This window comes from Montipora foliosa, chromosome 2, assembly GCF_036669935.1.
Source record: "Montipora foliosa isolate CH-2021 chromosome 2, ASM3666993v2, whole genome shotgun sequence".
Taxonomy (NCBI): Eukaryota; Metazoa; Cnidaria; class Anthozoa; order Scleractinia; family Acroporidae; genus Montipora; species Montipora foliosa.
In genome coordinates this window covers 3,878,904-3,904,178 of record NC_090870.1, presented here as the reverse complement: position 1 = coordinate 3,904,178, position 25,275 = coordinate 3,878,904, and the positions used below count along the sequence as shown (strand labels likewise).

The following is a 25,275-nucleotide window of genomic DNA, read 5'->3' as shown; positions in this document are numbered from 1 at the left end:
GTATAGATTAGCTATAAAATAAAATATAAAATAATCCTTTTGCCGTCTTGTCAAATCTCCGTGATGACGTCTGTGTGATCACACGAAACCGGTCGAAGAAATAAAACAAGTTGACAAAATCTGTTGAGGCGTGGCTCACTAGTCAAAAAATTGAAAATAAAACTGACCGTTGCAAGGATATAAATTAAAAAAAAACTCAACGACACAATGGTCTTCACAGAGGTCGAGGCTCGAGAAATAAAGTGTTTCAGTCCATCGACCGATCTTTCCGGAGATGAGCGTGAGGAAGAGAAGAATGGAACCGGAAAAGGTTGCAGAGGGAAAGTCCAAAGAAATGCAAGAACAGGCAAAAATAGACATCCCCCTTTTTCGCCTATTTAGTCTTTTCCCTTGTCTTCATCATCAGCCCCTTAGTCTCCGAGGATTACTGTAAACAATGACAATGGCGCAGGGAATAGTGCATGCTTACTTTTTTGGGTAAGAGGTGAATTCTCCGGAACATTTTAATTAAGACATAATAGACCTATAATTTTTAGAACATCTATGTACAGCAATAGAATGAAACATTTCTTTTCTTCACAAATAGTCCAAATGGCTTGACGAACACACTAACACCAAAATTTCAAGTTGAAGCAGGTCAATAGGGTTGTGTGCACGTTTCAAATCTTGGGTCTCCTGACGTTCCTCCATCTTTTGACGAAACTTGCATCGCAGGCAATGCTACGTGGCTTCGAGTTTGGATAAATCAAGAGTGAATCGATCCACATTGAATGGTTTGTAAAGCCTGTTAGGTGCTAGCAAATTGTCCACAGCATTTCGTTTATCACAATAAGCCAGTATCCATGACAGCCGTTCCTAGACCAAAGGAAAAATTCAGCCGATGAATAACTTGTAAACATCTTGTCCAATGCAAACGGATTCACAAACTTTGTTACCAGGACGTTCGCGAAGGAAAAGTCCTGGGAACGATATCGAAGACTCACCTTTTCCCGATCGTCGTTCCCCCAGATGTACGGCGGTAGTTCAGCGGAATTTAACATTGGAAATACACTGTCCATGTAAACCTCCCTAAAGAATCTTCTCATCACTGCGCCGTCTCTCTTTGAGCAAAAAAAAAAAAAAAAAAAAGAGTTGGAAATATCAGGTTACAGTTAAGTGATATGACAAAACGATGACAATGACTTACTCGTTGAGATCGTTTGAGATCTCGTTTGTTCTTCTCATCCCAACAACGCTGAAAATAAAAAAAAAAGCGACTGAGACAACAAGGTCGCCAATGAAAGTCATGCAACAACCTCGGAGGAATTTTATAGCGATACTGGCAGCTGTCGCTGAGGGATGGTTAACTCCCCCTCCTCTGTGCTTACCTTTAAGGCATCCATTACATCTGTGGTGTAAAGGATTTTAGGAAAAGTCGATATTATTGGGTCCATGATAAAGCCTGGAAAACGAGGCAAAAACACCAAAAAATAGTGAGCTGGGATCAGTAGTTCGCGGGCGAATAATACGGACGGCAACCGGAAGAGAACATTTCGCGTGCCAGGACAGTGGTCTCTCCCAGATGTTTATGCTAATCATCTCTAATGGAGAAAATATACTCAGCAATATAAACGTGGTTGTGTGACGTGAAGGTAAAAGGGGAAACGGCTGACTTCCGGTTGCCGTCCGCGTCTCAAAAATGCTCATGCTTATGCTCCCTAATATATTTTGAGTGGACGTAGAAATTGTTAAAGCCAATCAAGTCGGCCCTAAGCACGCGCCGTATTATTCATTCCGAGGACTAGCGAAACTAGCTGGTACAGCAGTACGCCAATCCAAAGGTGACTTGAGAGAAGAAAATGAAAATAGATTTGGTCGTTTAAATGCATGACGAACACGGCTACGGCAATGGCAACTTAACTAAAAGACGAACTTATTTGGTTAAGAGAGCACAAATAATCGTGCTGCACACGCGGCACGCATTTTATTACATGACATACCTCTTACTAACCGAGTTCGAGGTCCGTACTGTAAGTTACGGACCGAGTTTTCTCCCGTTGATTTATGGCCCAAGCGCGAAGCGCGCGGGCCATAAATCAACGGGAAAAAACGAGGATCCGTAACTGACAGTACGGACCGAGAAAACGAGGTTAGTAAGATATTTATTGTATCTCTGAGGTTAACCGGCGCGCGGGCAAGGAAACTAGTCAAAGTGAAGCGGAAGGTTCAACTGCCACAAAGAATGCCGTGCCAAAATCCCAAAAACTAAATCTTCTTGGCTGTTAAGTTTGAAATAGTTGCTTGCAAGATTCAAGCAGTTTTCAGTACAAGTTTATGCAACAGAAATGACATGAAAAACTCGCTAGATGATGTTTTGTCGAAATTTTAAATTTAGCGGGCTGTACAGCGGGTCGTACTGTAGAATTTACTTTTATCACTCTGCGGCTATTTTGGAGTCCGTGGGGAATAAAGGCTTTGTCTTTGCATTGTCTTTGCCCGTCCAGCCTTACACTGAATGAGAGGTTCGACGGGCAAAATCTTTTGTTTGGACATTGAGTGATATGGGTCTATACGGCCCGCTAATTTAGCCAATTACAGCGCGCGTACTATCTGAGAGATATAATAATTTGCCGTACTCAGTCTGCAAAACAAGTTTTAGGTTTTGATGACAACGTGAGCACAAAACTATGAACCATAGCTTTTGAACGAATCTCGATGTTGTTAACCCTTTCACTGCCGAGGGCTCCCTCATCGACGAGTAAAATCATCTGGCGTTAGACAGAGTAAAATCTATAAGTGTCAATTTGCATTCTTGGCGGTGAAAGGGTTAATTAAAACAGTTTTGACAAAGCCAGTTATAGGATGGGTAGGCAGTATTATACAACGCTAACAGGATAGAAGAATCGCATACGACTTAAGAAGAAATACTTTCAAGTTGCAGTTGTCGTTGCTCTCCCTTAACAGCTCAACTATCCCTATTAAAACAACTTGCCAGCATCTTGGGAATCGCGGCCTTCGTCCATGATCGCCTCGGTCAGCAGTTGTCGAAACAAGGATATAAACTGAGTGTACACGTGACATGTTAATAGTGTATCCGGCAACATGCTGAAGAAAACAAGCAGAACATGAATCAATCAATTCAGTGTCCTCCAATCCCAGTTGGATAATATTTCATTTAAAAGACAAGTCTCTATCCGAGGTTTGAAACACCCGAACGTCCTACTGAAACGGTGGAAAATAGTTCATAATTCTTTATTAGACGACTAACCATGATCAACTATAATTCTCATGAGCAAACAAATTGATGATAGTAGACCATGGTTTAGCTGAGCTTTGTATACCAGACCATACTGATACTGCGTACATGGAAATGTCACTAACAAACTATCATTGAGTATCACGCGGGAAGTAACTGAGTCATCGACCATCATCAGGAAAATTAAGCGTCTTTAAAGAGAATGGTGGGTGATGACAGAGTTTAACTTGAAGATATTGCATGATCGCAGACTGTAAGTTGGCTCTGCTCTTTCACCTCGCTTACCCCGCGAAGAGTTTGCTCGCAAGCTAGCATGGTAGGTGTTGGCCAAACGGGATCAAGAGCATCAACTATCATGCGACAACTGCCCTGGTGTTAAGTTTCACGTGTGTCAAGGCTTTCGTTGGTTCCTGTCAAGAGGCTTGTAAAGCAATCTTTACTTTGCGGCCGAGAAGATAACGTGACGAACCATCCCGAGATGGAGGCATCAATTTTCGTTTGTTCACACATTTAGCCGACTTTGTAAAGAAATGACTGGATAAATAGTTTAAAACTGAAGGTTGCTAAAAGGTGACACAAACAGGGAATTGTTTTACTCACTCGTACATTTCTCTTCTTTGATATGAAATCATTTTTACTGTAAGCCTTGGCTGTCGGTTGGTACGAACAACCTGTTGGAAGCGGCTGGTACTCACTGAAAGCAGAGAAACAAATCAGCAGCGTACATTCAAGCTGATAAGCCTGGTTTTCACTAGGGACGGCGCAAGCACAGGAGCGCTTAACTCACAGTGAAAACGGGGTTGACGCAAGCATAAGCAAAAGCACAAGGATTAAAGTTTTTCCTTTTCTTTGTGCTTGCGTTCACTTGCGTCATGTGAAAACGAAACGCAACATAAGCACAAAGACATTTGCTACGTCTGGCCAATTAAAACACTCGTTCCAGATCCCACGCGTCTGAAAATTAAAAAAAAAATGGCGGATAACGTGGTTGATTTTGATGCTTATGTCAACGCTCGTTTTCACTAGCATAAGCTGCTTATGCTTGTGATTGTACTTGCGCTTGGTTCGCTATTGAAACTCAGGCTATACCAAGCTGTGGTGCTGCGTTGGTAAATGTTTGAAACACGAGGATTGGATGGTGTCAGCGGGCTTGATATAAAAGTACAATTGACAGCCGTCGGAAGATGGAAAAGCTGATGTTTCGACCGTTGGTCAAAACAGGGAGAAGAGAACTTAAGCAGAGAAAACGCGGACCACGGCAATAAAAACGTTTTGTAAAAACATAACTTCCGATTATTAAAATCATTTCGCGTCTATTCCAAGTCATTCGGCATGGGAAGTGTATATGAACTTGGAATGAACGGTAAGTATGTTCGGAGTGAGATTTGACAATTTATTTATCGTTGCATGGGCTCTCACCTCCTCCATAAAACCTTAATTTGATTATTTGGCGTCGTTGTCAGGACGACAACGAAAAGAAAATGTACCAAAATGCAAAACGCACGCGCGGGGCGTGCAGAGCCATTGCCTTTTTTGGTTTTTTAATTTATCGTTTTGTGGTGTTCTCGTAGCCGTCGTCGTCGTCCTTGATAAGTAGTAAGTTTTTTGGTATAAGCAACGACGGCTACATCAACGTCAACGTTGCAAAGCAAGAATAGGGAGCTTAAGAGCTACGACGACGAGGTCGACGAAAACGCCACAAAACAATGATATCATTGGTTAAAAGCACATAAATAATCGTGCTGCACGTGCGGCACGGATTTTTGCTCATATTTTTGCGATTCTCTGCATGATGACGACGTGAAATCACCTAATTTTAGGTTTTGACGACAACGTGAGCATGTAACAGAGAATCTTTCATTTTCTAGTTTCACTTTGTAACCGCTCGTACCAATTTATTTTTAGGATACTTCGCCCACATTGTTCGACGTGAACGAGATGCAATAATCGAATCGCGAGAGACTTATACTGGAGCAAAATTCTATTTTGAGGTGACGTTTTCGTCAACGACGCCGTCGTAGATCTTAAGGTCCCTAATATCATTATCCTGAGGCTCTTTCGTTGAAAATGGAGAGCGGTCGACATATAAGGGCTTTCTTCTTCCTTCCGAAACTAGTCACCAAGCCCTTATATGTCGACCGCGCTATTTTCAACGTAAGAGCTTTCTTGCAGGCGAGAATATCACTGGTTCAACGAAGAAAAAAATGGTGTTAATCTCTTAATTTAAATTCGAAATGAAGAAGATAAGAAATCAACAACGACAGTAAATTGGGATAAAAATATTTACTCTTTAAACTGACGGATGGGTCCAAGTCCACCCCGGTATCAAAAGGAGTTCCGCCATTGAGAGGAATTTCATATGTCCTGAAAAACGAAAACCAAGAATTTATGACTTTTGATCGGCTTAAACCTATCGCTGAGTTGATGACATCTCAGAATTTTGAAATCCGGAGGCAGGCCAGTTGGCTGTTTACTAGCGCATTCCAAGAGTAAATAGCGACCTTCAGATTGACATTCGGTTCGAGGACGACTACCAGTACGAGTTCTCAGTTCTGAGTACGCGCATTTCGAAAAGTTTCGTTCTTTACTCGTAGTCGTTCTCGTACTATAATCTCAAGGTCGCTAATAAACAAGCTTGTGGATCTCAGAAAAGATTGGAAGTGAAGCCCGCATCGCCACTTGTTAGGGCCCCTTTCGCGCCAAAGTTTCAAACAGACAGTAAAGTTATGGGTAAAAACTCTTTTAACATTGCTACGTTATTTCCTCTGGCTTTAAACTCTTACGCTAAGGTCTCAATGTGGTCTCAACAAGATGCATGGCCGCCGCGATCTTGTTGTGCTGAAACGATAGATGCTCGATCCAGTCTTTCCTGAGAACAGTGCGTGGGGCTTGCACCATGTCGGCCACGTTGCCTTCATCCATGTCGCGAAGATGGTGAAAGCTTAAAACCGACGCAAACTTAAGAGGCAGAAGGGCCCTTACTCGGCGGGTATAAGTAAGAATTCTAGTGGTGTTCTTACTTGTTCGGTACAGGAGATCCATTTTCCTCGAACAACTTCAGTACACACCAGCCACAGGCCACCTCACTTTTCTCGCCCGTGGACTAAAATAAACGGAAAAAAGAATAAACAAAGGAGTTTAAACATACAACTTTACGCTGTCGTTTCGAGATCTCTGATGAGGGTAGAACGCTGTTAGCTATTGAATGACCTGTTGAGTGGCCTTTTGAGTCCTGTAGCAACAGTATCCACTGATTAAGGCCTTGAGGTAAAACTTAGCTGAAAATTCATAGACGCGTGCACCACTCAGTAACCTCGTATTCGTTGGGTGGGAATATAACAAAGCTCGTCCATTCATGTCCATCATGGTTAAAAGGCAATTGTTGTTTCATGATCATTTGTGCGCATATAGGCTCTATTCTATGTAATAGATGCATTGCTACCCATATTTGAATAAAAATTGTGTTACTATCCCAATGTTGCTTGGAGACTTCTTTTCCTCTTAGAGATCAAGGAGTAAGATGCCAAGAAAATGAGACTGAAAAACGTAATACATGGCGTTGTAGCACCACGTTCTCTGTTCTTTTACACGCACACTAGTGTAGTAGTGAAAACGATACTCACCGTTCTTTTGTAAAGCATGTTTAATTCAAACAAAATAACTAAAAGAAGAATAAAAGGAAGAGAATTACACAAATCATCGGTATCTGCAGCTATCCCGGCCAAGCGAAAACTTTCAGAACATTAACTGTTTTTGACTTGATTTACGTTGATTGTTAATTTCAGTTCACAGTGTCTCCAATTAGTGCTCCAGCGCTAGAATGACTAGACACTTAAATAAGGTTCCTTCCCGTTCCAAGACATCGAATTAACTTTCGCAGAAGACTGAGTGGACGAACGAGTATCCAAAGCAGAGTTTACTCACCAAGAGAATCATCATTAGAATTTATTCGAGCCAAGCACTCTGAATCAAACACACTGGAGGGGCACTGAAAGTACAAAAAAAACTTATGATAATCACTCCAAAAACTACCAAAGCCATTCACACTTTTGAATTCCTACCCTCTTTCCCCAATCAATTTGACGGATGAGGTCATATGAATATCACAAAGTGCCCTCATCTACAAAAAGTCTCATCTTTTTGCTAAAACGTTTATCCAATAAAGGGGGTGTTTTACATGATATCGGGGCGACTTCCGTCCCGGAGCGAGTTCCTTCCGGTTCCCTCTTGTGGCTCAGCATTCCTTTACATGATACCACCAGAAAATGTCATATCGGCGCGAGTTCACCCCGGTTTCTGTCCCGGAGCGATAATTTCATTCCGGTACAAAATCCCGCAACAGTGTAATGTAAACGAGGGAAAACCACTCGTTTCGGTATGAGCTTGACCTCTACGAGAATTTCGTCAATCCAAAATGGCATGTATTTAATGAACGTCAGGTGTGCTTTATGTGAAATTACGTAGCCATCGTGTAAACATGATACGAATAGTCATCCCAGTATGGAACTCGCGCCGGGGAAGTTTTCTCATGTAAACAGCCCCTAAGTAAACGGATATAAAATCGCCATATCTCATAGTCGGAAGTGAGTGACCAAGACTTGTGAGTAGAAAATGTCCAGCAAATTCACAAGCAAATTTGCGAACGGTCACGTGACGAGCGAATAGAGCTCTACGTAAAAGACTGGAAAGCATGCACTCTTTAAAAACTCAAGGGGTGACAATTTTCGAAAAAAGAAGGGAAGCTAGCAAGGATAATATTCTTTAAGGGCAAAAAAAAAAAAAATACAATTGATTGCGAGGCATTTTTTTTTATGATTGGTTAATCAACTGTGTTCGCATACAGAGCTGTGCACATTTGGGTGCGATGAAAAACGCCCCCATCGGCAATGTGTCTGTAATAAGTTATACGCGCTTTTGTCTGCCGTCCTTATTTTAAAATCCCGAAACTCTCTTCCGGCCCTGGAAATATCTTTTAATAGTCCCTTCTCTGTGTTCTTTGCTCTGCTGTTTGTTAATCGCCATACTGAATTATCGATTGTGCTTGAATAAATTTGAAGAAAAACAGAGCGCAAAGCTACACCTCTTACTTCGTGTTTAAAGAGTTCTATCAAAAGGAATGATGTGGTTTGGTGGCTGTCCTGAGAAACATTTTATCAAATAACGAACATTCCACAACGTGAGAGGTACCTTAGGGTTGAAATTCCATGTCATTGGATCTTTATCGGTTGTCATGGCACGAATCGAGTGCACATTGCTGAGAGGCTGGAATAATAAATCACATACCATAATGAACAACGGTTTTAAATAAAGGTCGACTTTCCATTTACGATTGCATTGGTTTTACATTTCCAGGACTAGCGATTGGCACAAAAAAACCGCGAGAACGTTCCTTACCAGTCACAGGATAAATGTAAAAATTGTGACTTGCTCGCTTACGCTTTCCCGCGGTTAGCTTTGCACTGCGTCAGGATTACCCAATTTGATTGTCTTTGTAAGTTGCAAAGGTCAATTTTTTGCCCGTTATAGCCAGTTGTGAGGCAGTCGATTAAAGCGACATCGATCAAATCAACTTTCTTTGGTCATTCCACATAATATTAGGATGTTTAACTCTAATTCTTGTCCAAATTTGAATCGGAATTACCTGTTTGTTGGCACTATCCCATATAACGATCCTTACATGGCGGCTAACAATTTCGATTCCTGAAAAACAAAGTCTGATTGTTACTTCAACTAGAAGAAGATGAGACAGTGTTTTACCGCGCATCTTTCTCCTTTCAACATTCGTCCTTCGGGTCAGATACAAAAGGGACAAAAGCTGCTAAATACACGGCGTCAGAAATGGAGGACGGCTAATTTACAAACAACTCTGTGTTTCAAATAAGACAAATGCGAAAATGCTCTAACAGAAAGGGTTTTTTACTTTAAACAGAATAGAAATATATGGCAAATGTGTCGAAATTTCGACCCCTCTTTAGTCATTAACTAAAAACTAGCATTTAGAGCTACATTTCAAAAATAGCGCAATAATTTTAAACTATGTGTCTCATGAAGGTCTTCAGAAAGGTTTTGGAAGTATGTTTCTATTTATGACATTATTTCATCTTGGTTGGCAAAAAATAAATATTAAAAAGACGCAAAAGTCATCAGTGATGGCCGTACCTGTTCCTGGAAAAGGTATCATTTTTGCGCTCACGATCTGAAAAACTCGGTTTGTCTTTGACAGTCTCGGCCGTAACTACAAAGATAAAACAAGAAACTCGTGTTCGGATGAAAGTTTCGACAGAGAAGGTCCCAACTAATTAAACACAGTTTGAATGTTTTAAATTCTCTCTATCCAGAATGGAAACCGGACCATCAATTCCGAATCGGACCAGGGTACAGTGGAAATTTTATTTAAAATACGCTCCACAAAAGTCTCTCGATCTCCTTCTCGAGCTAACATTTGTTTATTAATTTGCGCACAAATTCATCCAGTTCCATTAACTTGGCTTGTTCTATGATTTGTCACATCGTTTTCATGTAAACTGCCCATTGTCGGCCGTTTTCTTGGTCGTACCCACGTGGTTACATGGTTACTCTGCCAGGGCCCGCTTCTCGAAAGTCGGGAATCAAAAATTCCTTTGTATCTTGAGAACTGAGAGATTTCAGACATCAAACTCCACGATCATTCTGTTTTCGGCTATCTTGAAAACATGTTATAAAAAGACCAGTTTATCAAAAAAAGGGGATTGCAGTTTCGTGAATGGCTTTTCTGGCGCATAAACCGGAGGAGCTTTCGCGATAGGGCCCCCGGGTATAATTTGGGATAAAATTGAACTGCTCTAAACCAATCCGAATCGAGTAATATAGTTTAGGGTATTTAAACAATCAATTTGTCAACATAGAACGGATTTTAATTAAGTATCGAAAGCAAATTGTGCGCTTGACCATCCCGAATCAGAATGAAGGTTTTTCGCGAAAAAGGCATTCGATCAAGAAAGATACCTGTTTAGTTACTGGGTCCCATGTAATGTCTCTAAACGCAACATTCGACCTGCTTAATTTTGGCATCACCCAAAAACTGGTTTGGAATTGTTCTGAAACAGAATAAACAAAATCATGAAAAACTATGACCGACAAAACGGAATTAGCAAAAGTTAATCTAGCACAAGATCTCGAGCATAAATAAAAGCTGTATTCCTTACAAATTTAATTATATGGACCGACTCAAACAGACTGTATATACAGTTGTTTGCTGGACTGTATCAGTTCGTATATATTCGATGTGACTGTCTTTGTGTGAGCGGCAAACGAGCGAAGGTTATCATGAAGACCTTGTGAGTTCTAACTGCCAGTCGACGACACACTTTAAAAATACTTACGTTTTCCTAAAAACTGCAATGATCTTTCGCTCAGGAAACCGTTGGATGCCGGCAGTTCCAATGCATGAAATTTGTATATCTTTCATTAAAACATTTACCAATACTCTCCCTGAAAGATGGGATGAGAGGGCATGAAGGAATAAAAAATAAGAAGCAGCCGTTACATGCCTTGCTTCGCCAGTCTTCCAAGGGTAGTTGAGCGGAAACCGCTGGGCATTGCACCCATGGCTTTCAGTACATCGGTGGCGCTGGTCTGTAAAACGCAGAAACAGAGGTTGGCTTGAAAACAAAACAGCCTTTTTAATTTGCTACCAAATTTTACAACAGTTACAATAAAAAGGTTATGTGTAGATAACAAAAAAATGGTCAACAGTCAAGGAAGCGAAAAGAAACCATAAGGCGAGGCTTGCATTAAAACGAACTCTTAGGGCTTTTCATCGCACGTTGATGAGCTAAAAATATTTAAAACCAACGTATTAAAGTGGAATACTAATTACTTCACAATTAAATGCAACTGGCAAAGAATGAAAATTAAAACCTTTTAGTTTTAACTTTCAGGTTTTAACCTTTTTCGCAAAAAAGATACATAATGAAGGACAGTTTAGAGAGAGAACACCGGTCATGGTTTCACAACCGCAACGCCTTCATTTTATCAACAAAGCGTGGCAAGTGTGAAAATTTGCTTGCAAATTTCTATAAAGTGATGCGCTACCGATAATTTTCGAACCTACAAAGAAACGGAATTGCATTAAGCATAGCGAATTATTTGCTCAGTTGCCAACATTGGTTCAATCCGACGACTGTCACTTGAATTTAATTTAATGGCTTTCTGAACCTCAGCGGTAAAAGATCTAAAATAGTAATGGAAGCTCAAACTGGGAATTTTTCTTCGAAAATGTATGCCCAAGTTTCCATCAGTTTCAGGTTAAAGAATAATTCTGTCGATTATTTCATGAATCTAGTATTTCAAAAAATTGTTCTTTGGCTGAATAAGAATTGAATATATTTTTCTTTCAATGCAATACAAACCTCTTAAAGAGGTAGGACTACACCAGTGTGAGATGTGACCCTTTTACGGACAAAGTGGAGTCAAAGTACTGTCTTAGTGTTGTTTCCAGGTAAAAAGCAATCTGAACAAAAAAGTCACACCGTGAAAAGATCTATTTTCCTTCTCTTTCACTAAGTCAGAAAAATGCAAATCGTTTTCACGTTAAACTGTCTGTCAATCAAAGGAAAAAAGAGCCGTGGAGAAAGGCATTTTAAAACGAAATTTAGCCAAATCATTTTTCTGCGTTAATTTCAGGAAAATTTAACCGTTAGTAAAAGGTTCAGTAAAACCAGAATGGCAATTTTTAAATGAACGAAACCTAAATTCGTTTTCCATTTTAAAGCTTAGTGTTGAGGGAAAAACGCAATTCAAATTTGCATAATTAAAACCAAACACATCTCCAAATATAAAGGGTTCGATCTAGGCCATCCGAAAACAAGATAAGTAAATGCATAAAGAGTTTACAAATTCATATATTCCGATCAAATATTAAAGGCCTAATAGCTTAAACAAGAAAACACGAATCAAAACCGAAAATTCTAAAACCGCGAGGTTCAGCGATAACGTCTCCGAAAAAAACGTTTAAAACTCCTACTAGCTGATACTGTTTAGGAAATAATTAACTTGACGCTTCGATATTTGGAGAGATCTTAGATAACATGTATAACATAGATAAAAAAAACAGATACCTTATCCGGTATACCAAGAGACAAACAGTATGCCATTATCGACAAATAAAGCTTCATAAACTGCCCCGACAAAAACTGAAGTTAATACGTTAAAGGTTGCGTTAAGGCTGTCAAAACGAATCACAAAAAAGTACACGTCACAATGAGCGCTAACTCGCGTGTGCTTCACACTACCGCGCGCGCGCGAGCGTGAACTGTGGAAACGGACAAAGAACTGTAGCGACACATGTACCTCTTGACTGCCTTCTTTTTGCAGAGTTTTCCACAGTTCTAATCCACTAAATAAACACGAAAGAGGAAAAAAAACAGGCAGGAAGGTAGTTAGAAACAGAGTATTTAAGCGATTACTGAAACTGACCATTATAACTGAACCGAGAATGTTATGTCTAATTTATTCACACCTTCTCCTTTCTGTCAGCTCTGGAACTTCATCTTTCATCTCTGCAATTAAACAGATAAAGGCCCATTATAAGCGATACTTCACAAAGACTTTCCTACATGTGGAGCCCGGCTGACTTCATGTTCGTGTTACATGCTTGTAAGGAGCTGAAAAATTAAAATTGACGTCTTCTAAATACAACAATTGAAATCTTATGCAACAACAGAGGAGAGGGAATAGAGAGCGGTAAAAACAGTGGATTTAATGACTAAAGGAGCATAAAAAAGCATTTTCGTTCTGGATAACGATGTAAAATGACGAAATTTAAAGTTCTGTGATGGACAAATCACCATTATATCCTCCGGTTTAAAGTTATTCCGTCTCTTTCAGTATTTACTAGGCGTTTTGCAACTTTTCCGTACTGAACACGCACACTCGATTGAAAAAACCAATGCGCGTGCGCGTAACTATGCTATTCTGACCCAGGAGCACTCGAATTTTTTCCGAGTATCCTTAAGTTTGGCATAGGGAAAAATCATCTCTTCATTTATTCTAACCAAGTTATACAACAAAAGAAGGTTTGGCATGAAAGTGAGTGTTAACATTGGATTTCTGAGTCTGTTTTGCATCATTGTTTATGGAAACTAATCTTCGCTGGTTGCTTAGAATAGACTCTAATATGTTACCTCTCTTAATTTCGTTTGATTCCTCTCCTGGTTCTTGTGAGGGAGGAGCCGGCTCCTCTTCTGGGATTATCTAATAAAAACCAGAACCTCAAAACCTTTTACACACCACTTAGATTTCTTTAGTCATCCATGTCTCAATAAAATACTAAGATCAGCCTCGGTCTTCTTGACAAGAAACGTGGGACAGAAAAAGGCAGATACAAGAGTTAACGGACTTGACGGCAACAAAACTTTGTAACAATTTTCTTTATTACAAGGCCTTGTACCTTGCAATACTTCTGTCCCAGTAATTGCAATATACAGAACCCTTGTTTATTGGCTAATCTCCCAGAAATTCAACAGCCGAGCGGTAAAGCATCCGCCGAAGTACTAAGAGACAGGTTAGGACACAAATAACAATGAAGTATTGTTCAAATGCTGGTGGGCGAACAAAAGGAGCTAATCAGAGATCTTTTGCTTTCGTCCACCAACATGGCGGCGATGACGTCACATGAAAACTCGACACCTGTTAGTGGTTCACTAGTCTTTTTCCTGCTATGTTCAAGGAATCATCGATGAGTGCATTAGTTGGTTTCTAGTTCGTTTGAGGACAACAATTGCTATCCACTCTTAATTACATTATTTAAAATACCTCAAGAAGCGTCTTCGGTACAACCCCTTGTTTTCCTGCTGCATTTTCGGCATCCCACCAGCCATCTTCCCTTAATGATGAATCAACGACAATTCATTAGATACTCGCACAATACTGTATTGGTCTGCATTCGGCGGTACGGCAAACACAAGGAGCGTGTGCAAATATTGTTTGTGAGCTGAATTGCGAGGAACCTGACGCATGCGTTTTGGTGTAAGATGGTAAGGAAATAGCTTTTCATATGCACAAAGTTAGCTAACCTTGGAGGATTTGTTCACTCGTGCCAAAGATTATTCAACATGTTGAATATTCGGCGCCGATGGCACGCGTGAGGAAAAGCACCATATGAAAACGCCAGAAACGCCTGCAAAACTCCCCATTCTCCGCTGCAGGAAATAGGCCATTTTCGAGTTCATGTCTGCCTCCTCTTAAAAGCGAGTCTAAGTGCGAGGTTTTTGTGATCATGGTAATTAGTTCTACTTTACATATGAATAAAAACTAATTTTCATAAGAAAAACTTCGCACTTAGACTCGCTTTGAAGGGGAGGCGGACCAACCTTGTCCCCCGGGCGCTTTTCCCAAAGCCAGGGAAAAGCGCCCTGGGGACGAGGTTGGAGGCAGACATGAACTCGGAAATGGCCTACTCAATCCTCCCCTTAGATAGCTCCGCTCGCCGATGTATTTTCCAACCAAGTCTCTTCCTCAATTGAAGGATTATTCTTAATTGTCACTTTCTTCCAAGTGAAGTATTATCGTTCATTTTGGACACTGAAAGCTTGATAGGGATCATGGGAAATGAACATATTTCTTTTAAAAGGAGAACCCCGATGTCTGGACTCGCAGGACTCGAACCTAGGAACGTGTGATTAATAACCCCTTCACTTAACCACTAAACAACCACATCAATAACTGCGAGGATGTCACTTTTTATTAATGTCAATAACTTTTTTCTTCCAAAAAAGGGCCGCTGTAAATGTGTATTAACACCCGCTAAGAAGCAAGCTTACACAGTGAAAAATGTCGGTTACCAAACTTCAAGAGGAAGATAACCATTTTAAAATCAAGCTTCAGACTTAACCATTATTCAACAATGATTATATATATATACTAATTAGTATGGGTAAAAAATCCTGTTCAGGGGCTGCTTTTAATTTTTCTTTTAATTTGCTACCACAAGTCCTGGGACAGAGTGATCAAAATGGAGGATAATACTTCATTTAAGGCAAAATGACAATGAAGGATAATCCTTTATTTGAGGAAGAGATCGTGTTGGTATTTTCGCCCCGTTCACCTCTACTGCAGAGGTGAAGATTTAAAGTGTTTGGTTCCAGGCTGATGTGAAACCGTCCTAATGTAATTTTTCGGCGAGGATTGTAGTTTTACATTTTATAGGAATATAAATTGATTCTCACGAAATGCACAGTATCACGAAACTGAAATAAGAAAGAAAGCAGTTTTCATCTGGGCTTAAGCAAGAAAGAAAATCGACTTTACCACTGTTGAGTCCCAAAGTCGTGATTACCTACGTTGTTTTGATGACTGTTAGAATCTCGCCCTTCTCGAAGCTGAGATCGCCATCTTGTTCACCAATAAAATCGCTCAGAGCTTTCACTTTACGAACCTAAGCAAATAAAACGAACAGACAGACCAATCAAACAGGTGATTAGCTGTTAGATTTTCTTTTGGACATGACTAGATACCAAGTTCAAAAACAAAGAGTAAAAACTTATAACGCACCACAACTACACTTGCTGTGCTCTCCTCGTCGTTGTCCTCGTCTTGCTCATCCTCATCGTCGTCTGTTTCCTCTTCTTCTTCTTCTTCTTCTTCTTCTCCGCTGGCCATTGTAAAAGATAAAGGTGAAATAGACAGGTGAGCGTATCATTAAGCGATACGGCTTATAATCCCGTGTTTAGCTGAAAGTAACAATCTCAACCAAAAGCAGCGGTGGAATCTCAGGCGGACAGACACTCTGGGTCTAAAATAACTGAAGAGAAAGTACTGCCTTTGTAATTACATCTAGAAATAGACCGAATGCAAAAAAGACATCTAGCAAATATATCGTTCTTTTATCTTAGTACTAATCAACCCCACAAGGCAACAAGGCTAAGTAGGTCTAGTTCACGTTAGAAAACAAATCGTTACTGGCCGCCTTTTCAGTTGCATTCGGTCTAGACTTAGACTTCCAAGTTTTCTCTGATAAGGACTATAAGCTGTAGGTCCGGTCGTACAACCCTGGGTCATAAAATTCTGAGGGAAAGATCTCATAAACTATTTGGAAAACGGTAGGACACGGAATTCACGGTGTTGGGATTTGAGCAACATTCTACAACAAATGTGACCGCATTGTTGTGATATATCAAAACAGAATTATGCATGAGACAACGTAAGCTGAATGAAACAGCTATGAATGGAGCAGGAAAGACGCGTTGGCAACATAAGCCGCAAATCAAGAGGAATTTGCCGGTCGAGTGCTGGAAAATAGACACAGAGATAAGAAAGCTTAATTAGTTTCCCACGTACGATTATGCGATCGAGTTTATAAAGGAAAAACGAAACGCACCTCTCCGGTAAACGCGCATCAGCGTCGTCATCAGCTTTATCCGTCAATATATCGCTGTTGGAGGCTCCGACTTCCCCTGCCCTCATCTTTCTGTGAATTTTATAAAGCACGCAATCATGCGTTTACAGTACTTTAATTGAGCTATCCCACAAACATGCGATGCTCTCCTAAAGAAAAAGCTGGAAAGGGTCTAGATCTAGATCGATACAATGCTTTGTAGGGCCTTTTCCTATGAGCTTTTTGACCGGGCAGGCCTGGCATACGAAATTTCGCCTCACCACCAAATCCACAGTTGAAAAGGAAAACAATAAGTGTGTGAGGGAGCCGAGGGCTGGTTCAACAACTCGGATAAAAACTGAAGCCCGACTAACGAGCATGTTCGAGATTTCCTTTCCCAAAGAGCCGCGACTTTTTCGTTGGCACTGAAAGGAGGGCACCGAAGGAGGGGAGAGAGAACTCCAACTCTCCAGGTCCCCATGTGGCGGATAGGGGAAAGACCTCCAGATATAGAGGTTAGCAGCGAATATTCAAATAAGCTGTCCCGGACCAAACACGGGTTGCCCTTTGGCAAGGCATAGCACCCGGATGCCACCCTGCCTAGGGTTACAGGTGAAGCCTTGGTCAGCAACAAGGCAGATGTGCAGTGTCGGCGAACGAGTTGGAATTTGCTAAGCAACGGCGGCACTCACAATGACGCTGGGGATACGCCCCCTTCAAGGTTCAACTAATGCTGTTGGTATCAGGAAGAGCATCCGGCCAGAAAAACTCCTGCCTCCCTTTGTAGGAGAGGAAGTCGGAGAGGAAGTCGTTACACTGCAAGGATTGGTCTGCAAGGATTTCAAACATTAAGGGGGAAAGAGTGTCGCAAGAAAAAAAAAAAAAAAACGGAGAACAAGCAGGCCTTTCGGGAGAAGGTGGAAAACCAGTATACTGCTCATACCGGTTCAGTACATGATAAGTGGGAAAACATCAAAGAGGCTGTTCTTAAGGCAGCGGAAGAGTTGTGTCGGAAAACTACAAGCGGAAGAGGTGAAAAGAAGGAGACGTGGTGGTGGAGTAATGAGGTTCAAGATAAAATCAAAGCCAAGAAAAGTGCCCGCTACAAGGAGTGGCAAACTACCGGGCATGAACTCGAGGAACAAAAGAAACAGAAAAAGAATGCGTACCGAGTTGCGAAAAAAGAGGCGAAGGAAGCAGTGCCAAAGCCAGATGGGATGCAGGAAATGAATTCCACAACAATCTGGACACTAGGGATGCAGGGGCAGCAGTATATGGAATAGCAAAGCAAAGGATGTCAGCAAGAAAGGACGTGGGTGAAATATCAGTGACAAAGAACCAGCAGGAGAAAACATCAAAGACAGATGGAGGGAATACTTCTGCACCCTACTGAATGTTGAGAACAAAGGGGATCTTCTGACTCAAGTCAGCAGCTGTTGAAGGACCGATAACCAAGGTGGCATGGGGAAGAAGTGAAGAAGGCAGTTGAGAAGATGAAGACGGGGAAAGCTGCAGGGTGTTCAGGGGTGAGTGTTGACCTTATCAAGGTCCTGAAAGAATTGGGAAACGAAATGATTACCGAGCTGTTGGAGGCGATATGGTAGAGGAGAGCATACCGTCTGAATGGGAGAACAGTGAAACAGTGCCGATATATAAAAAGAAGGGCGACCCAATGGATTGTGGTAACTACCGGGGAATTACGCTACTATAGCCACTACTGAAGGTCATGAAGCGTATATTAGATCAGAGGCTACGAAAGATAATCAACATTGACAGCATGCAGTTTGGGTTCAGCACGAGAAAAGGAAGAATCGACGCAGTATTATAGTCAAGCAAGTACAGAAGAAGAGAGATCTGTACTTCACCTTCGTTGACCTCGAAAAGGCGTACGATAGAGTGCCACGGGAGCTGCTTTACTGGTGTCTGAGAAAGAGAAATGTGCCAGAGAGTCTAGTCAGGTTGGTGAGAGCGACATATGAAAACACCAAGACGGTAGTGAGGACTGTGCATGGACAGACAGAGCCCTTTGACATCAAGGTCGGGCTGCATCAAGGCTCAGCTGGGAGTCCGTTCCTGTTCGAAGTGAATAATAAGTGAAGGCTTCAGACAGGGTGTCCCATGGGAATTGCTATTTTCTGATGATCTAGTAGTGATGGTTCTTATGGGGTGGAAACTTAGCACTTCACATTACATACACTCTAATCATTTAAGTCTGTTCATATATAAGTGCTACACGGACAACGTTTGCAAAAACGTAATCCTTCCTTGTACTTGTAATGTTAATTGTCGTGACTTTAACATCTTCAGTTCCCACGGCCTGCTCCCGTCTGGCCTTGTAGCTCAGTCGACAGAGCAGCGGTGATCTAACCCGAAGGTCGTGGGTTCAATTCCCACCCTTGTCAGAGTTTTTCTCTGTCCTTTTGTGGGCCCAAAAAAGGGAATTTGCCGAGTGCTGGAATATGTAGATGTAGATGTAGACGAGACACCAAATGGGGGCTAAATTTGTTGGTTTTTTACTCGACTCCAAGAGGCTTTTTTCCCCGGTACTTCGGTTTTCTCCTGTCATCAAAAGCTAACAGTCGCTGGCCTTGCGATCCGGAGATCCCGACGGGATCAAGACCCGTTCTGACCACTCGTTGAATTTGATGTTAGTGGTCCCTGGTTCAGCTTCTCCGCTACGCAAATAGTCAACTAGCTTTCTGTTCGTTTCAATGGCCCTAAAAAGCATCTACGGAGGAATCGTCAAGTAAGTATATATGTAAGTTGATTCGCACTCCTCCCCACGTGCACTCGTGCGAGGCTCTTCTTTTTCATGCCGGAACAGAACACTGGATATTTCCCTGAAAGGGACTTGGAAATCGCAGGATCGTTTGGGAACCAAAGTAAGCTGATCTGATTCTTTTGAAGGCTATGGCAGAGCGCAAAATGAGGATGTAAATAATGTTATTCACCGGCCTTGGTCGGTCCGTATTGGGAAAAACCTCCAACTGATCGATAAAGAAAGAAAGGCGTTCTCGCACTGCAACCCGCATAATCTGGGAACACGCTACGCAGTTCGGGTTATGGAGCGAAAAGGAGCGTGGCGAAAAAAAAATTGGCGAGTGCTCGCTTCCCTCGCCAATTTTTTTTTGCCACCATAACGCCAACTGCGGATCCTGGTCCCAGGATACAACCCGCAATATGGCTCCGCGACGACAGTGCCATCCGATCCACACAGGGGAGGTCTGAGGATACGCTGAAGCGTATCGGTTTCCTTAGAGAAAGGGCTCTTCACCGCAAATTGCGTTTAATTCAGCGTGCCAACCAAAAGAATTCGCAAAAGCATTTCTGTTACAGAGGTTCTCTCTACATTGAACAAGTTTAATCGATGAAACAAGCGATCAATAGACCTTATTCATAAATGGCGCCTGTTTTAATGTTCTTAGCCTACCAAACCTCATTTTAGAGCAAGAAATATTTTCAAATTACTGTATGGCATCGAGACTTGGTCCAGGCTAATTTGCACTTGGACAAAAGAATTATAAATTTACCGCCATTTGTGAATAAGGTCAAAAAGCAACAATAAAACGGAAATGTTAATCGCTGATGTCTCCTGGAAACGAAAGTTCTTGACATACGTGTGGTTTCTACGTTGTATCCATAAGTTTGACCTTACCTGAAATAATCCTCTTCAACTTCATCAGGCTCCAACTGCTCGGAAATTCGATCGAGTTGGCTCTGTCCAAAAAAAATTATTTCCCAGAAACTGAACTTAAATGTAGTTGTCTCCGTGAGGATGGTTTCGTTTCAGCTTCTTACCATGTTCGGGACAATGCTAGTTTATGAAGTAATTATCAATCCTTTATCAAAATATATTTGAAAACATGTTTAGGCACGGACGTCATTGCTAGCATTATAATTGTATAAGGCCAAACATCTTTCAATCAATGACGTTAATGAAAGGCAAATCGCTCACATTCACCTGTGGTAACACAAGTGAATGTAAACAACAAGACAAAACAGAAGGGACACAATATCAGGCATATGATCGTCTTATTTTCAGAATTTCTCTCACAAAATTAACAGAAAACACAAAACTACAAGACTTTGGTCGATTTCGTTGTTGACTGATTTTCGCAAAATTCAATAAATAATTGATCATGACCACAATTCCGTGAAAAAGCGGACGTGTTCATTTGAAAATTACCACATAATGTTTGCTGGGTATGTGGTGTTTCATGCAGTCAGAACTGGCTAACGAAAATAAATTTAGCGAATCGAAACTGGTGAACAATTGTAGAAACGTACCCTTGCATGGCAAGAGAAAAATTCCATTCGTCATTTAAAATTTCATATTCATCTTTTAAAACGATCGTTTAATACGTATATACATGCATCAGTCAACTATCATATTTTACAAACCTCGTATGCGTGAAATAACGACTTTTGCATAATCCGATAATCCGGTGTAAATGGGGATGCAGGATCAGCCGAGATATCGCAACAAAACCCACCAATTTTCACATCTTTTTTTCGGGATCACTTATTTGAAACCTTTTTACCGCGAAAATTAGTTCTGAACTTCATGGCGTCACTTCCTTTCTTTTTTTTCCTTTCCTTTTTTTTGCGCCACTAGAAATTCTGTGATCCTTAAAATGCAAATTGAGTCGTTGACAAGTTCAATAGCAGAATAAATGCATGACAATTAACATACTCTCTATGTAAATGCAACTAACCGTTTTATGAGTCAAATGAACAGCTGTCTGAGGACTGATTCCCACAATACGAGTACAGAAACAGAAATCGTACACAAGAGCATTCACTCGTTGTTAATATCTTCGGCCAAAACATTTGAACTAGTGATCAAAGGTTAATTCAGGGGCACCCAACGTCAATTTTTGGAAAATATTTGTTCGGAAGACGATTTGAGATCTAGAATTTTCGGAACATTTGTTGTAAATTTTCTTGCTTGCCTGCCTGTCCCAGGATTTTCGAACATCTAAAAAATGGTATAATTGCCCATTTTAACGGATTTTTACCCTAAAAAGGTCACCTAGAATTTTCGGGAGCCTTTTTTCTGGCTGAAATTTTCGAAAAGGTAAGTTTTGATCCCTATAATTTTCGGATCACCAGACTTTCAGCTAGGAAATCTGAGCAATCGGTTCCACTCCTGAAAGGACTGCACTTACCAGTATAAAACAACTTTTCTTCAAAAAAGGAACTACTTGTCAGACAAATAGTTGGTATGTTTTCAAAATAAAGGTGTTTCCATCGTTTTCAGGGCCATTTACTTCATATTTAGGAAATAAACCACAGACCAATTCGGCTAACTCGATGTTGTATCCAGTTCAGACCGTTTAGGACTAAAACGTTTTGTTGCAGGTATTACAACTATATCATTTAAATATGAATGCTACATTATCGTGCAAATGCAATGCACAAATAATCTTAACCCCAAGAGAACTGAATTGGGTACAACATTGAGTAAGCCAAATCGGTCTTTTCGCTCCTCAGGCACTCCAAGACGCCCCCAGTTTACGAGTAAAATCGTCTGGCGTTAGAGTAAAATCTGTTAAATTTTACTCCCAGGAGTCAATTGGATAAAAACCTGTTTACCTTTAAACTAGCAAGCTTTTGCTTTGCTTTGCTTTTCTGTTCATTGAATTCTTCTACAGATGCTTCCTGATCCGTCTGATAAAAAAGGACAGTGTTCAAAAATGAGGAAAAATATGTACCAGAGAAAATACTAAAACTATTCAACTATTAATATAAAAGCAAAACAGGCACCATGGATTATCTTAATACGAAGTGGGCTCTATGCTCTGGTACTATACCTCTGAAGAAGTGTTGAGTGGTTTATTAGTGAAGAAGAAGAGGAAGAAGAAGAAGAACAAGAAGAAGAAGAAGAAGAAGAAGAAGAGCAAGAAGAAGAAGAACAAGAAGAAGAAGAACAAGAAGAAGAAGTACCGCTGTAACTGTAACTTTGTAATTTATTAAACAAAACAAAAAAACAAAAAAAACTTTTCTTGCAGACTGTCCGTGATTTTAATTTCCTATTAGTACTTAACATTTTTAGATCTAACTTGATTAGGGAGATAATTATTATTATTCGGTCATAAACCGACTCGATCTACAAGTCAGTGCATTACAGCTACACACTATTAAGCAGTCCATCACTGGACAACTGTGCTTTTTGTCTGAGACCTTGGAAGTGTTGCAAAGTTGAAATGAAAGAGACCAATTCATGGTCAAAATGTTTGACATAGGGTTGGTGTTAATCCTGAATGACCAAAATCTGTAGGTCGTCATAATATTGAACCCCTTTTGGCATTATCTCTCAGGGGCCTCGGAGAGAGCCCCCCCCCCCCCCCCCTTCACTTTTCTCCAACAGTGTTGTTTTCTCCAAAACCTCTCCTCTCTCCTCTCACAATTCAAGGCCCATGTGTCTCTTTAAAAAATAATCCGGTTAAAGAGCATTTAAAAAAAAAATTATCTCTCAGGGGCTTGGGGAGACCCCCCCCCCCCCCCCTTCACTTTTCTCCTACGGTGTTGTTTTCTCCGAAACCTCTCCCCTCTCCCCTCACAATTCACGGCCCATGTGTCTCTTTAAAAAATAATCAGTTAAAGGGTAAAATGCTTCCACCATTAATTTTGTACAAGGTAGGTTTATAATAATAGTCAGGCCACAGTTGTTCAAAAGATAGATAGCACTATCCGCTGGATAAAACATTATCCATAGGATAAGTCATATTGAAACCAACTGCACTATAGATTCAATGGATAGTGATTTAACCGGTGGATAGTATTATCCACCTTAGAACAACTGGGGCCTGAACATTAATAACTTAGCATTTAAATGATGGATCAACACATGTTTTAATAGCAAGACTTCATACCCTGAGAAGACCAGACAGTTCACTTGAAATTGACTCAATTTCTGCCTTCAATTTATCACAACTAAGGGAAGAAGATTGAAAATAATTGAATTTAAAATATTTATGTAGAGTAAACTTATTAATTTATTGTCAGGGCATGTTCCAATGTAGCCTAAAGTAACGAATATGTCTTTTGTTGATCCAAGTAGCATTCATTCAGTGTTCAAATCCCATAGAAGAAAAAAAGAGATACAGCAGTTTTGAAACATACTTGGTCCTTTACATGGCAATAATTATGTGGCTAATGTCATTTAGGGTAAGTTAAAATCAAGCCAATACCAGTCAGCGGTGATCGCCGATCCTGTGTGCCTATTTGCCATCCGGGGTTTTCGCCAAGCGTCAGATGACGCATACTTGCTGTGTGAGGTCGTGCAGTTGTTTTGGGCACTGAATCGTGCTTTGTGCGGCAGTTTGTCCTCCCCCTTCCCTCCCTCTTTGGTGGCCTTGGTGAGTATTGAGGTGGGTAAGTATGACTCCACTGACTTTGTCCGGTGCCTGGTGGTGGTTGCCGCTCTTTGGGTTGCCATGGATACCTGCGTGCCCTGTTTGTAGTTTGTATCTTTCTTGGCACCACCATCTGCTTTCATTGGCACCTTCCCCAAGCTTATCTATTGCCAATGAGTTTAATGAAGGGTAAACCCTTGGTACCCCCCGCCCCCCCTCCTTCCCTTCAGTGCATTCTGCACAGTGCACAGTACTAACCAGTATCCCAACCACTTCCCCATGGCACTAAATCCCACACAAGAAAGAGATACAGAAGCTTTGGGCCACCTTGACATGGTATTGAAGGAATAAAACCCCATTATAACTAAAAAAAACATGGTTGACGACAACCTCAGTGGTTTGAGAGACATTTTCCTGATGTTCCTGTCACAGAGTGTAGTTATTCAATGCACAGGGCATTATGCACTGCAAATAGGGCCATTATTGCAAAAAGTGGGCAAATTTAAGTATACATGCATGTCCAGAAATGCACATAATAATTACATGTAGATGCTTGCTAATTTTTATGATATAACTCCAGTCTACGAAATCAGACAATTCATTTGGACATCAAAATCAGGCGTGCATCTTAATTTCATGTAATTTCTGGAGATGCATGTAATTTTTCCAAAAAAATTGGCAAAAGCACTGTTGGCAAACCTAGCAAAAGACTATCTCTCTCTACTTTGGATTACCCAGAAAACTAATAGTACCGCAAACTCACTAAAAAGTATTTTCTTGTTTCGTTTTTCATGCAATGACACATTTCTATATACAATTGAATAAGAACGGGATGCCCCGTGCAGTTTCGCAAATACAGAATAAGACTGTTTGTCAAAAGTCTACAGCTACACAAACTTAACTGGCAGGCCCTATTCCCAGTGCAGAATGCAAGAAGTCGTCTTTGGTAACAAGTCATTAGTACTGTATTGTGCAATAAGTTGCATTGCTCATATTTTCTAACAAACACGCATCTTTGTGGCTATCATATCCATCCCTTCTCTCACAAATACAGGATAATTATACAGCAGCTTTGGCCCAACCCACCTATCATAATTTTGTTTCCTCTCTGGGGAAGTTATTGACGACAGGCCATCCAAGCGGGAAGACAATTCATCAACCTGAATCAATCAGACAACATACAAAAACTAAAGAGCTGAACTAATATTGATCAAAGATTGATTAATTTTCAAATGATTGAATGAATATAACCAATTTACAAGTAATCACTTAAGTAATATGGTTCTCAGGGATAACAAAATTTGTTAAATCGAATTATCATGTACAAA

General features: G+C 40.7%; 1 protein-coding gene across 4 annotated transcripts in view; it reads right to left on the bottom strand.

Annotated features, from left to right (window-relative positions):
- Positions 1-456: 456 nt before the first annotated feature.
- Positions 457-25,275, bottom strand: part of LOC137992125 (nephrocystin-1-like) — a 26,986-nt gene continuing 2,167 nt past the window's right edge. Inside the window, exons 2-27 of one of the 4 annotated variants that reach the window (XM_068837253.1) lie at positions 25,034-25,107; positions 23,465-23,525; positions 22,185-22,259; positions 20,245-20,306; positions 16,593-16,682; positions 15,767-15,866; positions 15,556-15,650; positions 14,030-14,099; positions 13,399-13,468; positions 12,735-12,774; positions 12,566-12,611; positions 10,765-10,849; positions 10,220-10,311; positions 9,395-9,470; positions 8,877-8,935; positions 8,423-8,497; positions 7,160-7,223; positions 6,859-6,896; positions 6,256-6,338; positions 5,523-5,599; positions 3,836-3,929; positions 2,972-3,084; positions 1,368-1,441; positions 1,187-1,234; positions 984-1,100; positions 457-855 (exon numbers count right to left, since the gene is read on the bottom strand). In XM_068837253.1, coding sequence (XP_068693354.1) covers positions 721-855; positions 984-1,100; positions 1,187-1,234; positions 1,368-1,441; positions 2,972-3,084; positions 3,836-3,929; positions 5,523-5,599; positions 6,256-6,338; positions 6,859-6,896; positions 7,160-7,223; positions 8,423-8,497; positions 8,877-8,935; positions 9,395-9,470; positions 10,220-10,311; positions 10,765-10,849; positions 12,566-12,611; positions 12,735-12,774; positions 13,399-13,468; positions 14,030-14,099; positions 15,556-15,650; positions 15,767-15,866; positions 16,593-16,682; positions 20,245-20,306; positions 22,185-22,259; positions 23,465-23,525; positions 25,034-25,107 — 2,013 coding nt within the window. In that variant the 3' untranslated portion in view covers positions 457-720. Of the gene's footprint in view, positions 856-983; positions 1,101-1,186; positions 1,235-1,367; positions 1,442-2,971; positions 3,085-3,835; positions 3,930-5,522; positions 5,600-6,255; positions 6,339-6,858; positions 6,897-7,159; positions 7,224-8,422; positions 8,498-8,876; positions 8,936-9,394; positions 9,471-10,219; positions 10,312-10,764; positions 10,850-12,565; positions 12,612-12,734; positions 12,775-13,398; positions 13,469-14,029; positions 14,100-15,555; positions 15,651-15,766; positions 15,867-16,592; positions 16,683-20,244; positions 20,307-20,990; positions 21,165-22,184; positions 22,260-23,464; positions 23,526-25,033; positions 25,108-25,275 lie in introns of those variants that run through there. The other 3 variants (XM_068837255.1, XM_068837256.1, XM_068837257.1) reach the window with 3 other exon arrangements.